This window comes from Dermacentor variabilis, chromosome 3 (genome assembly GCF_050947875.1).
Source record: "Dermacentor variabilis isolate Ectoservices chromosome 3, ASM5094787v1, whole genome shotgun sequence".
In the NCBI taxonomy this organism is placed as follows: domain Eukaryota; kingdom Metazoa; phylum Arthropoda; class Arachnida; order Ixodida; family Ixodidae; genus Dermacentor; species Dermacentor variabilis.
In genome coordinates this window covers 133,438,148-133,451,719 of record NC_134570.1, presented here as the reverse complement: position 1 = coordinate 133,451,719, position 13,572 = coordinate 133,438,148, and the positions used below count along the sequence as shown (strand labels likewise).

Below are 13,572 nucleotides of genomic sequence, written 5' to 3'. Positions count from 1 at the left end.
AACTTTCGGTCATCAGATGCAGGCGACTGACCACCATAGGTTTTAAAATGGTGACTTGAACCATCTTTCTCAACTTTTCCTTGTTGTTGTTGAACAGCTTGGCTAAAGTTAACTGGGGCACTCTATATACTTTCCCAAGTTGCATATTGAAGCACGCTCCTTCTCAATGAGCCCAAGCGGAGTGAGCCTGCGGTCCATCGGAAGAAAGGAGCACGAGAACACCAAAATGTTGGTTTCAATGTGAGCCAAGCTGTTTATCGGGCTCAACGGACTGTCGTTTCAGCTTTAGTTCTCGATACCACCAGTGTGCTTGAGGATGACGTTTTGCCTGGCCTCTGACGCTGTCTTCAGGGTTTCCAGCTGTGGTGTGGGAGGGTGCAAACTGGAGAGGAGGAGCATGCCCCCGTCGACAGGCATCGTGATGCCTGTAACGAAGGAGGCATCGTCGGATGCCAGGAAGGCGATACAGCGCGCCACCTCTTCTGGCTCTCCTACTCGTCCCAGTGCGTGCCCGTGAGCGGTCGTTTCTTGTAACAGCTGCATGTACACAAAATCTCGTGTTGCCAAAGTCCTTCCGCTGTGGTAAAAGTTTAACTAATACGCCTGCAATATAGTTTACTTCTCTCTGTTCTGAAACTGTGGACTCGGAACTTCTGATAGTGGACTCCGAATTCGCCCTTGACATCGTAAAGGTGAGGCTACGCCGCTTCTCGTCTAAAGCGATCACAGAGCTTTAGTAGCTCGAGTTAGCGTCTAGGCCTATCATGTGGCAGTCAGGACATTGAGCGTCTACAGAAAAGCACAATAATTTTAAATAACTTTCTGGGTTTTATGTGACAAAAACAAGATGAGTTTATGTGGCACACCTGTATGGCGGAAATGCGTCATTGTCATAATGGTTACAGTATCAGGCTTAGGCACTAGAGGTTCTCTGTTGGAATCCGGCCACTAGGCAACTATATTCATTTATTATAAAAAAGCAATCCCAGTTTTGCCATGAATGCCATTGATTGAATGCGATAGCAATACCTAACATTATTACACAAAAAGGTAAGGCTCGTAAACCTAGTAACAGTATAGAGAGAGAGAATATATTTGAATGATGGCAGAAAGGCCGGCCTGAACTAACGCGCTCTAGCCCGCTACTGTGCGCAGGGTAGGGGGAACGAGGACATAAAGGTGTGATGAGGGATGAGGATGACATAGAAAGAGGAATGCACAACGGTGAATGAATGAATGTGCCTGGTTTAGTGGCGCAAGGGCCAGATATGGCCAAAGAGCGCCAAGACAGTGTTAGTGATTTCGCGGTGGAATGATGAGTTCTGTGATGAAGATGTGACTTGGCTGTAAAAGGGCCTAAAGATAGTCGCTGTAAAGTGCATAAAATCTTCGTGCTATAAAATTGTGGCGATGACTAATGACGAATACTATGAACATTAAAATTCATCCTTGAAAAATTATGCAAAATAGAAAATATATGAGATGGTAAAATTACTTGGAGCACTGCTGCCTCGCCAGAGCCCTTGAAACACAAGGGCCTAGAGGCATGTGCTATACGAAAGAGCAATCACACCGGCATCCTCTGAAGAGAGGACCCGCTACGAACATGTGGGGCTAACGACATGCAAGACAACATCTTTCAGAAAACTTAGGACTGCGTTGGTGTCAAATAAAGGTTCTGGGCCGAGTAGCATTACGGGGTATAGGGGGATGTGCTGCCGGTATGCTAGGGAAAAATGTTTCCTTCTCTCAGATTCGGCTGCCCGACACTCCAGGAGGACGTGGAGGACGGTCAGCCTCTCCCCGCATCTACCGCAGGTGAGTATATCATTTTCAGTGAGTAAAAAGTTATGCGTGCCAAATGTGTGTCCTATTCTGAGGCGACAGAATAGGACATCTGTTCGGCGTGATTTTGTTATGGAGGGCCAAGAACCTAACTGTTGCTTTATCACGTGCAGTCTGTTATTTACTTTGCGTCCCACATACGTTGCCAGTGGTTTTGCAGTTTCCTTCTTAGGAAAGGCTTCAGGTCGGTGACAGGGACCGAAGCAGTAGGATTAACTGCATGCAATGAAATTGATGTGGCCACCTAGAACGCTAGAACGTTTCCCTTGATGCCCCTATGTCCAGGCACCCAGCATATAATCACATGTTGGTTAGATATATATGCTTTACACAGTACGGAGTAGAGTTCATTAATTACTGGATTTTTGTGGTTACAGAAAGACATGAAGGCCTTCACAACACTGAGGGAGTCCGTATATATAACTGATTTCTGGAGTTTTCATTTATTTATATGCTTTACGGCCGACAGCAGTGCATAGGCCTCAGCCGTAAAGATACTAGTTTCCGGATGCAGTACGTCGGATTCCGAGAAGAATGGACCGACGGCTCCATAGGACACCCCGCCGTGTGTCTTCGATGCGTCTGTGTAGAACTCCGTGTAGGAGTGTTTGTGCTGGAGTTCCCGGAAATGCATTTGGTGGTGGTGGTGGTGATGTTGAAGCAGGCGGGGTTAGCCTGGCATATATAGCCGGCAATTGTTCCGCCTGATCCTCCTTCAAGTTGAGATCAGGGATGTGTCACCAGGTGTCGATGAGCCCCGTGTCTCGCAGGAAGGCTATCAACAGGCGTTGCGCTCTCTTCCTGAATGCCGCGGGCCCTCCGGGGAAAACAACGTCTTCAAAGGTCCTGTGCGTGAGACCGCTTTTTTGCAGGTTGTCGACCAACGCTTTTCTTTCTGTGTCAAACTGTGGGCATAGCCAAATGAAATGTTCGATGTCACCAATGTCACCACAGAAAACACAGAGTGGGGAAGCGCGAAGCCCAGTCTTGAATAACCAAGCTGGGGTGTATGCGGAGTCGGTCCTGATGCGGTATAAAAGCGTCGCTTGTTCGCGTGTAAATCCATGAGTCACACAGGATTCGTGTGGATTCTTGTGCATCTGTCGAAAGTGAAGGCGGATTGCATCCTTAGGGTTTTGAAAAGATTTTGGAGCTTTCACTTTTGGGACACATGTCAGCGCTAGGCGTGCAAGGGCGTCAGCTTCCTCGTTTCCATCAATTCCTACGTGTGATGGAATCCACTGAAACCTTATGTTAAATCCTTTGCTCGTGAGGTCGTCAATCAGTGCCAGTGACTGCCTTGTAAATTTCTCTAGAGGTAGGCCCCGATGTAATCTTTGTAATGCTGACTTGGAATCCGTCAGCACCACGACATCTCTGAAGCGTGTTTTGTAACTTGCATGAAAGATATATCGCATTGTATCAGCTGCCACTCCCAAGGAGGTAGCAGCTTGGCTGGATGCATTAGGCGAAGCTCGAGGAGTGGGACATGCACTTCATGACTAAGCTCCCTCACACGCAGCGAGAAAGGCTGTCTTACGGAGGGACAATTACGAAAGTGTGTAGCATATGTCATCTCGTTAACGGTATTAAAACACGGATGTTGAGGATTAGAGTGGACTTTCCGAAAATATGTTTGGCTGATGTATGTTCTCTGCAGATAAAGGGACCACTCATTTGATTCTACATATAAACTTGGTATGGGACTCGTTCTGAAAGTGCCAGTGGCCAGTCGGATTCCTAGATGGTGGACTGGGTCTAGCATCTTTAGTGCGCTCGGGGCGGCAGAGTGATAAATCACGGCACCATAGTCTAGTCGTGATTGAATGAGGCTGTTATAGAGATTCATTAAACACTACCTGTCACTACCCCATGTAGTCTGGGATAGAAGTTTCATTATGTTCATTGTTTTTAGACATTTTTCTATTAGATGTTTAATGTGGGGGACGAAAGTGAGTCTGTAGTCAAGTATAACACCTACAAATTTGTGTTCTTTGTTTACAGGTATCTGTTGTCCATGCAGTTCTATGCAAGGATCTCGGATAAGTCCTCCCTTTCTTGTGAAAAGAACACAAGAGCTTTTGTTAGGATTGATCTTAAATCCATTCTTGTCTGCCCACATTGACACTTTGTTCAGGCCATGCTGTACCTGTCTCTCGCACGCTGCGAGGTTACAGGATTTGAAAGCTATTTGTATGTCGTACACGTAGACAGAATAAGAGATGGCCGGTGGTAATGAAGCACGAAGCGTGTTCATCTTCACGATGAAGAGCGTGCATCTGAGCACGCATCCTTGGGGTACACCCGTTTCTTGCGTAAAAGGACGTGAGAGTGCATTGCCGACTTTTACCCGGAAGGTACGATTGGACAGATAGCTTTCTATTATGTTAAGCATATTCCCATGGATGCCCATTTCTGACAAGTCTCTTAAGATTCCGTAACGCCAAGTTGTATCGTACGCCTTCTCCATATCGAGGAATATGGATAACAAGAACTGTTTGTGTACAAATGCGTCCCGGATATTTGCTTCTACACGTACAAGATGGTCATTTGTGGAGCGCCCTTCTCGGAAGGCGCACAGATAAGGATCAAGCATTTTGCTCTGTTCAAGGAAATGAATGAGTCGCCGATTTATCGTTTTTTCAAACACCTTACAAATGCAACTTGTGAGGGCTATAGGGCGGTAACTTGCCACTGAGGAAGGTTCTTTGCCTTGTTTCAAAACAGGGACTACAATGGCTTCCTTCCATGCGGTTGGAAGGTACCCTGCATCCCAGATGGTGTTGAAAAATGTGAGTAGTGTAACTTGCGTGTCATTGTCTAAGTTTTTGAGCATTTTTTACATGATTCTATCAGATCCCGGTGCAGAGCTCTTACATGCGCTCAAGGCAGCTCTCAACTCGGCAGCACTAAAATGACAGTTGTACGGTTCATTCTGTCGACATTTCCTAATGAGTGGCTTGCATTCTTCTATTTGTTTACATTTCAGGAAGGATTACGAATAATGCTTTGAACTTGATGTGCTCTCAAAGTGCTCCCCAAGTGAGTCTGCCTGATCTTGCAGTGTATCGCCCTGCGTATTTACTAGGGGGAGTGAATATGTTTGTCGCCCTCTAATTCTATTTAACCTGTTCCAGACTTTCGCCTCATCTGTAAACGAGTTAATACTCGATAAATACTTCTGCCAACTTTCTCTTCTGGCCTGTTGGCGGGTTCTCCTACCTTGGGATTTCACTTTTTTAGAGTTGACAAGATTCTCTGCAGTGGGCGAAGCGCGTAGCAACCCCCACGCTTTGTTCTGATTCCTACGTGCGATTCTACATTCATCGTTCCACCACGGGACATGCCGTTTGCATGCCGAGCCACTTACTTCACGTATGCATTAGATGCGGCATGTATTATGAAGGCGGTAAAATACTCCACAGCAGCATCAATTTCTAACGAGGACATGTCATCCCATGATATGCTAGTTAAGTTTCGGAATTTCTCCCAGTCTGCTGTGTCAACCTTCCATCTAGGAGCCTGTGGTGGATATTCGTTTTCTTTAAGTGCTCTTAATAGTATGGGGAAGTGGTCGCTTCCGTAAGGATTGTTCGTAACTTCCTATTCGAGTTGAGGCAGTATGGACGGGGAAACTATGCTCAGATCAATTGAAGAAAAGGTATTGTTTGCAAGACAGTAATATGTGGGTTTCTCCTTATTCAGAAGGCACGCACAAGAAGAAAAAAAGGAACTGTTCAACAGGACGACCTCGTGCATCTATACGAGAGTCGCCCCACAGGGAGCTGTGGGCATTGAAATCGCCAAAAAGAACATAAGGTTGTGGCAATTGATCTATCAAGGATTGGAATTCATGTTTCGTTAATTTCTAATGTGGGGGCATGTAAAGAGAGCTAATGGTGATGAGTTTGTGTAGGAGAACAGCTCGAACCGCCACTGCTTCGAGAGGCGTTTGTAGCTATAAAAGTTGACACTCAATGCTCTTATGGATAGCAATGGTGACACCGCCCCATGACGCGACAGCATCATCGCTATCTTTGCGAAAAGTTATATACTGTCGGAGAAGGTTTGTGTGTTTGGATTTTATGTGTGTTTCTTGTAAACACAGCACTTTTGGATTGTGTTTTTAGATGAGTTCCTGCACATGATCAAGGTTTCTAAGAAGACCTATAACGTTTCATTGAATTATTTGTGTATGCATATTGGAAGTCAATAGGTGCTGTGTGCACAGAGACAGAGGTGTTAATTAGCGGTGTCAGAGATTACATTCCAGAGCTCTCTCGAGGCCCTGTAATCGGGTTTTTGCCCTTTCTGGAGCGTTCGAGGGAGCCTCGCCACTCCTTAGGCGCTTGGCGCGCCGTGGGGATAGGTGTAGTGTCCATTGCCTCTTGTGAGGCGCCGGACACGTGCTCTTGTGAGCGAGAAGTTACCAGGGAGGGTCCCACCTTGGAGGGCAAGACCCCTGCGCCCACCAACCCGCAGGTCGATGGGGCTTCCTGGGGGATTTGGCTGCGCCGGCCGTTGCCAGCACTGGAAGGGACCGGGAGGTTGAGGCAGCCACGGCTGCGCCCACCTGCGGGGTCGATGGTCCCTTCTCCTCGGTCGACGGAGCAGCGCTAGCTGCAACCGCCGCGGGGGCAGATGGCGTAACTTCCGACTCACTGCTTGTGGGTCGGACAGCGGCCGGAGGCTGTTGTGACGCTGCCCCCTGACGCGCCACATCGGCAAAGGTTTTCTTTGGCAGGTAGGATACCCGCCTGCGTGCCTCCTTGAAACTTATATTTTCCTTTACTTTAACTGTTACGATTTCCTTTTCTCTTTTCCAAGACGGGCACGACCGCGAGTATGCGGCATGCTCGCCATCACAATTAACACAATGTGGAGTGTTCTGGCACGTTTCGGAGGAATGTTCATTGTCATTGCACTTGGCACAAGTCAGCCTGCCTGATGGCAATATATTACTTCCGGATTAATTGAAATTTTGGAAACACTTAAGGTAATTCAGGATTCATGCTGAGCGGAAACGCCTTCAATGCTGACCGATTTTAACCTCCATAACGCTACAACCTCCATGAACCAGAAACTTATTGATTACTGCGAGAATCTGAGTGCGTGAAGCGTTCATGCTGATACGCCCAAGAGCGAAAATAAGACACGGAGATCTGAAATTGAGGAAGAAAAGAGAACGACGACTGTCCAGCGGACATTTCTGTCGATACCGTGTGTACGCCACCCCCATCGGCCGCGCTACCTGTACTAGTTGCGAAGGTGAGGTGAAGTGCGGTAGTGGTGATGAAGATCGAGGTAAAGGGGGTGCCCGAGAAGATGGTGGTGGCATCAAACTGCAATCAGATGCTGGCGAGCGTCTTCGAAAATTTCTTTGCCAGTATCCGTTGTCGGAAGGAGCGCCAGCTGAACAAGAACTGGTGTACATCAGTTGAGTTGTCCTCATAGGAACTGCGGTCGTCGTTGAAATCCTGCATCGCCCCCTCCACAGTGTTGGGCGACTACTAAAAAAATCTCCCTATATGGCAGAGTGGCATCGCATTGGAAACATACCGGCAAATGCAGAAAAATTTTGATGTTCCTCAAAGTACCGGGTACGTTGGTATCGACCGCATCGCCAGCAGGTGGGTCGCATTCATCATTTCTAGACATCGGCCGCCGGGAGGAATGCGTGTGGTGAGGGCATTCGTCGGGAACAGGATTCTGATAGCTCCTGGTACCTCTAGATTGTAGGGTAGACCTATATTCAACAGCCGATGTGGGAACCGTCGGTTAACATGCGGTCAAAACGGCCGTGTTTGTGATATCTTGTGAGTACGCACCATTCATGCCGGGTTTGCAATGGGACGCCTCCTCTCGACGGAACTCCTTGCGAAGAGTCGGTCGTATGGTTAACGGAAGGTCAGTGCAAGATCTCGTATCCACACCTGCCACCGTTGTGACGTTAGCCAGGCGACCAAACATCGGTGTTATTCGTTTCATCTTCAGCTTCTCAAAAGTTGTGTGGTGACAAATGGCGTACTTTTGTAAACGTCTTCAGCTACTAAGTTCAACAAATATCCAACTTTATCATCGTCGGACAGTCGGGAGTTGGCAGTTTTGCAGTTCCGGCACATCTTGAATATGCGCAGTACATGTCTCGCCGGGAACCTGGTTCCTTTGCGAAAGCGTCTGTTTGGCGCGATCTTTTTTTTCATGTCGCTATAAAATAAGCAAAATACGCTTTGAGCACCTGGACGAAAGGCTGCCCGGAAGTAAGCGTGTCTTCATCGGTCTAGTACCAGGAAAACGCTGTGCCGGTAAGTGATATGGTGTCTATGGTGTTGGGCTGCTAAGCGCGAGGTCGCGAGATTGTATCCCGGACACGGCGGCCGAATTTAGATAGGCATGAAGTGCGGAAACAACAGTGTATTTAGATTTAGGTGCAGGTTAAAGAAAGGTTAAAGGTGTTTCACGTTATTCCGGGGTCCCCTACTACAGCGTGCCTCAGAATCAGATCTTGGTGTTGGCACGTAAAACACCATAATTTTGTTTTGTGCCGCCAAGGTAAAGCACAACACTGGACAGCTGCGCGGTGTTTCCCAGCCGTTGGAGCGGCTCACCCTTCGGTAGTTCGCAAGCCACTCATCCACGTCTTCTCCGGCTTTTTCTTCGAAAGTGAGTGGTACGCGGTGTTACTGCCACGAAACACCAGCTGCTGGCCAAAAAGAGGTGTCTGAGCCTTTAGGAATCTGGCCGGCCTCTTCAGGCATGTCAAGTGAGGTTGGAGGAAGCCCGGTAAGTTGACTGGTTCGGCGAAGTTGTAGCATCGTAGGCTGCGTCATTACGAGGTGTACCGAACCCCTCCGATAAGCTGTTACGAGGCCTTCGAGTCGTCTACGAATAACAGAAACGGCCGCTGCACAGTCATTGTACTCGTCTTGTTGCATGTCAGATCTCCGCATCTCTTTCTCGAACTTGGATGGACGCAACAATATGTCATGAATGCTCTAAAAGCATCGGAGAAAGGATAATGAAATGACCGCACTGGAATGCCTCGATAGTTTCGCCCCTGACCATGTATACTTTCATCTTTTAATCACCTACAAGCTAGTGCGTCTAACTCCGATTACCTCTTTGACCTGTAGCAAGAACAACCCTGAAGATTCTGTTCAGCAAAAATAGACCCTGAGTCTACCAGAAGTTCACGAGCCTGCGAAAGCATCTAGCACGAGCCTATGTGAACGTGCGATATACAAGAAAGAGCATTAGCAAGCCTTTTAGGCATATACTCATACTTGAATATAATCAAGGAATATGAAAACTTCGTTTCTTAAGGCACGTACCTTTATGTGTTCATCCATGCTCGTTGCTGGGTGTTTGATTATAGGCGTCTTGATGACTGCAGGGCTGGGGCAGAATTAAAGAACTCGTAAGTTGATTACTGCATGGTGCAAGTCGCATTCTGCCGATCTTTCATTGATCTTTCGAACTCGCGAGAAAAGCCAAAATTTACGCGAACAGAACTAACTGCCAGATATTTTCAATTATTTTGTAAGTCTGTGCCGCGTCAGCTAACTCAAACCTCCGACATCTTTCACTGAGGGTAAACAATTCGCGACGGAATGTGCGAATGCAAAATATGGACACATGGAGCAAATGTTCAGGGTAGGTTTCGCGTTATCATTTGCCTGAAGGTGCGGCTTTCGGGATCCTGCCATGTCGCATCATTCGACAGTTTTGTATATGTGAGAATACGACATCAACAGAACCTGAAATGGTGGCAACCAGGAGTTTCGGGTCTTTTTACGTCTCGCGCCAGTTCCCCAAATGTCGACAATCATCAGTGACCCAAATCGCGAGGAAAGTTCTTGCACGTGACATAAACGAGAGCCGAACGCAATTTGTGGAACCTTCAGGATTTTTCTGTTTCTTTTGCTCTTTCTTTTGCTCAAGCGCGTAGTATGCCGTCAGAAAATCACGTCAAGTCGACGTGTCCAATTTTCACTAGTACCAAAGTTTCTGTTTTAGACTTAGTTGTTTTCAGATTCTCAAATTTCATTAGCCGCTATAGCATACTTCGCAAAGACCACTTTCCAAAAGACCAATTTGCCGTAACTCTATCGGGACTCAGGTGCACCCCGCATTGCTTTTTCACGTGTCGTTTGTTTCACTTAGCAGCGGTACCTGATTTGATCTCGATGAAATATGAAGACGTACTTAATACCGCATGTACCTATTAAGCAATACTCACGAAAGCAGTGCTGATTCTATGAAATCCATTCCTCACAGCGGAGGCACAGGAAAGGTTTAACGATAAATGTGTAAAAGTGCAATATAAAGACGGAAACAGCTCCATAATGCTTGTATCTGTTTCCCCAAGCGCACACAAGATCTAAACACTGCAGACAGTATGGGCGCTATAACGTAAAACCATTCCAAACTTTTCTATTCCAATTCTGCTATCAGCCCTCCACGATTGGTCAAAAACATTTTTCGACCAGGCCCACTTCACCTGTCTGTCATGCGACGTCACGAAAACCGCGATACCTCCCCAACTGATATGATTTGTACGCACTGATTATGCATGATTTGACAGAAAAAAGAAAAACAGTTATTTCTGATTCGACCCCTTTTCGCCATTAGCCCTCGGCTATTGGTAAAAAGTTTTCGGGCTGCACCCCCTTCACCTGCCTGTCACGCGACGTGACAAAATCGCACAATCTCACCGCGTCAAAGTGACGTGTATGCGATAAAGATGCATTAATATGCCGAACAAAACTGAATTTTCTTCGGAATAGCCGCAGGCTCCCCCGTTCTGAAAGGAATAAAAGATGGCTGCCGCTGATCGCCGAGACGCTGGGTATCGCACCTGCCGGAAAGCATGGGTGTATTTGCGTATAATAAAACTTCTTGCGTGGCCGTGTAACGTTTTCGAGCCCTTTCGGCACGTTTACCACCTCATTCTGCGAACTCTTCTTTGCTGAGGGTCAGCTTTAGCGTCATTCTTAAACTTCCGTTGCATGCCGCCGTGATTTTCGACCAGCCACCACAAGCTAAGTAAGGGAAAGCCGACCAATCGCACACGCCGGCACCACCCTCTTCATCCGGTTATCGACTTTCAGTGCACTGGCTCTGCCCCAGTGAATCCCTCTCCACTTAATCGTTCTCCTCGCCTCTTGTCAGCCAATTAGATACGACAAGCCGCTCAGTTTAGGCAACGTTATTCGTTTTTCAAGAAAAAAAAAGTGACCTCCTATGAGCGAAGAGAGCGTTTGATTGGTCTGTTCAGACAACCCTGCGGCTGACCGCCCAGTGCTTGCGTCGGTGGTTACGCAAATTTGACGTCAGTAGATTGGAATAGAAACATATTTGAATAGTTTTACGTTATAGGGCCCTATCTGTGCTTTTCTGTAGCGCGACATCATTCACACACGAAATAAATAGAAATGTAAACCGATTCGTGAATTGCGCGGTACACTTACTTGATTGCGTTCACACGTACACCGTATGGCGCATTCTCTGAAAAAAACAAGTTATTGTGTTAGTGTGCTACTCTGAAGATGACTGAAGGTTTGCACAATAGCCCAGTTAGGCACTCTCGATGAAGAGTTTTGATATGCACTTCCCTCCTCCCCCCCGCCTCCCAAAAAAAAGAAACATGCCACCCTGGCTATGCGAAAGTCGATGACCAGCGACGCTTCTGAAAACTACCACTGGCATGGCTTAAGAGTAATGGTAGTAGTGCTATTTTAGAGTAATGATAGGAATGGTAGTAATAGTAATTTTCACAGCTCACCGCTACCCATAGCCGCGCTGCAACAACATTTGAATCACTTGCTCAGCTGGTTATATTATATACCAAATGCTAGGGACGTCACACCACACGTCGCAAGCTGGCGTCGCCGCGGCACATCGCGCAGCAGTAATCTTTACCGGGAAACGTACGCGAGGTGGGCTACGTGCTCCGCACTGCTGTCACGAACGCCTTAATTATCATCAATTATGTGCTTTGGATGCCTGTTTTGAGCTTGGTCTTTACTGAAACGTATGCAGTTCTGTGTGATGTATGTGTTTCCAAAAAATGTATGCACTGTTCGCTTCACTTTGCACAGTGCTTGTTGCCTGTGCCGTACGGAAGTATGAACTATTGCATTTTTTCTTGCTTACGAGGGCATCGGCCATTGATAATGTTAGATTTCGACAAGCTGTTCTGTATGTTAAATGCGTGATTCCCAAGAATGTAAGCACTGTTCGCTTAACAATTCTGAGTGCTTGTAGCCTCTGCCTTACGGGCCTATGAGCCAATGCATTTTTTGCTTGTTTATGGGGGTATGAACCATTTATGATGAAAGCTTTCTGTTCACGGATGCGAAAGAATCCCGGGATTCTGTCCATATACAGCTTTGTTGTAAAATTATCAGTTTTTTTCATGTGAATCATTCTTTGCGGCATCATTGGCACTTTGCGGAAGGTAGGTTCCTGTTTCACCTCGCCTTAGTAAAAATAATATTATGTGTGACGGATGAGGGAATTTAACATATTCGGCTGAGCGCGGCAGCCAGGTGGTATTTTTCTCTTTCATACTAATTTAATAGATAAGAACGTAATCATAATAATCTTACACAAAATGAGCAAACATGCGCATGCATTAAGTATTTCCATGAAATCTTGCGGCTCTTCCTGAGCAGCTTCCACACTTCTAACATAGGCTGCAGTCCCACAGAAAAAGTGCCTAGGAGATGTGGGGCTTTGAGCGTGCTCATAAGAAATCCTTCTTTACCAGAAGCTGTGGATGCCAAGGAGCACACTCGTCGTAAGGCAGGTCACCTTTTTTTTCCTAAACGGCAGATAGCGAATAGTGTGTGGTATGTCGATATCTTTCATTAGAGTTCTCTGTAGGATGTTTCGAAAGAACAAAGCGTCCCGTCAAGCGACAGAATAGTGATCAATTGTTTCTGGTCAAGGACACAGGCAGCAATTCGTTGACACTGGAACGGAACTACTCTCTTCTAGAAACCACACTTTAAGTAGAATTGTTTCTTAACGTAGTTTAAAACGTTTTTTTCCCAGGAGGTATGCAGAGCAGTCGAACTCGCTTAAGAACATTTTGACACCGACATTGAACATCGGGTAAGCAATAGAGGGGAAGCGGCAAGAGCGGTTCCGCCAATACATGAAAGATTGCTTTGCAGGAAGCGCCAAAAAAAAAAGTCTAGGCTGCATCACACCTTTAGAAAGTGAACTGTTTCAGCCATTTCCTTAAGAAAACCCAAAATTCCTGCGAGTAGCTCTCTAAAATACGATGATACCAGAATGTTTGGAAGGTACTAAGCTAAACGAGGTTGCAACATTTCACGCCAGAATGTGCTTTCCATTTCTCTAAAACAAACCAATGGTGCTGTAACGCAAAGCCATCGCAGACTTTTCTATGCCAATTTTGCAATCAGCCCACCACGATTGGTGAAAAATATGTCGATCTCAGCCACCCCTCCCCCTGCTGCGGTTGTCTGTTATGCTACGTCACGAAAACTGCGAACACGCCACATGTGATATGAAATGGGCACAGTGATTATGCATGATTAGACCGAATGAAAGGAAAAATAATGTCTGATTCAACGCCTTTCTTGCATCAACGAAAATGGTGTCTTTTGCCCAATTGCTATTGATCAAACGTTATCGCGCTGGGCCCCCTTCACCTGCCTGTCATGCGACGTCACGAAGCCGCAAAAGCTCAGCGCG

At 46.7% G+C, this 13,572-nt stretch overlaps 1 protein-coding gene across 1 annotated transcript in view; it reads right to left on the bottom strand.

The window, feature by feature from the left end:
• Positions 1–209: 209 nt before the first annotated feature.
• Positions 210–13,572, bottom strand: part of LOC142574767 (glucose 1-dehydrogenase-like) — a 41,460-nt gene continuing 28,097 nt past the window's right edge. Inside the window, exons 7-9 of the mRNA XM_075683785.1 lie at positions 11,316–11,352; positions 9,177–9,240; positions 210–537 (exon numbers count right to left, since the gene is read on the bottom strand). Coding sequence (XP_075539900.1) covers positions 286–537; positions 9,177–9,240; positions 11,316–11,352 — 353 coding nt within the window. The 3' untranslated portion in view covers positions 210–285. The remainder of the gene's footprint in view (positions 538–9,176; positions 9,241–11,315; positions 11,353–13,572) is intronic.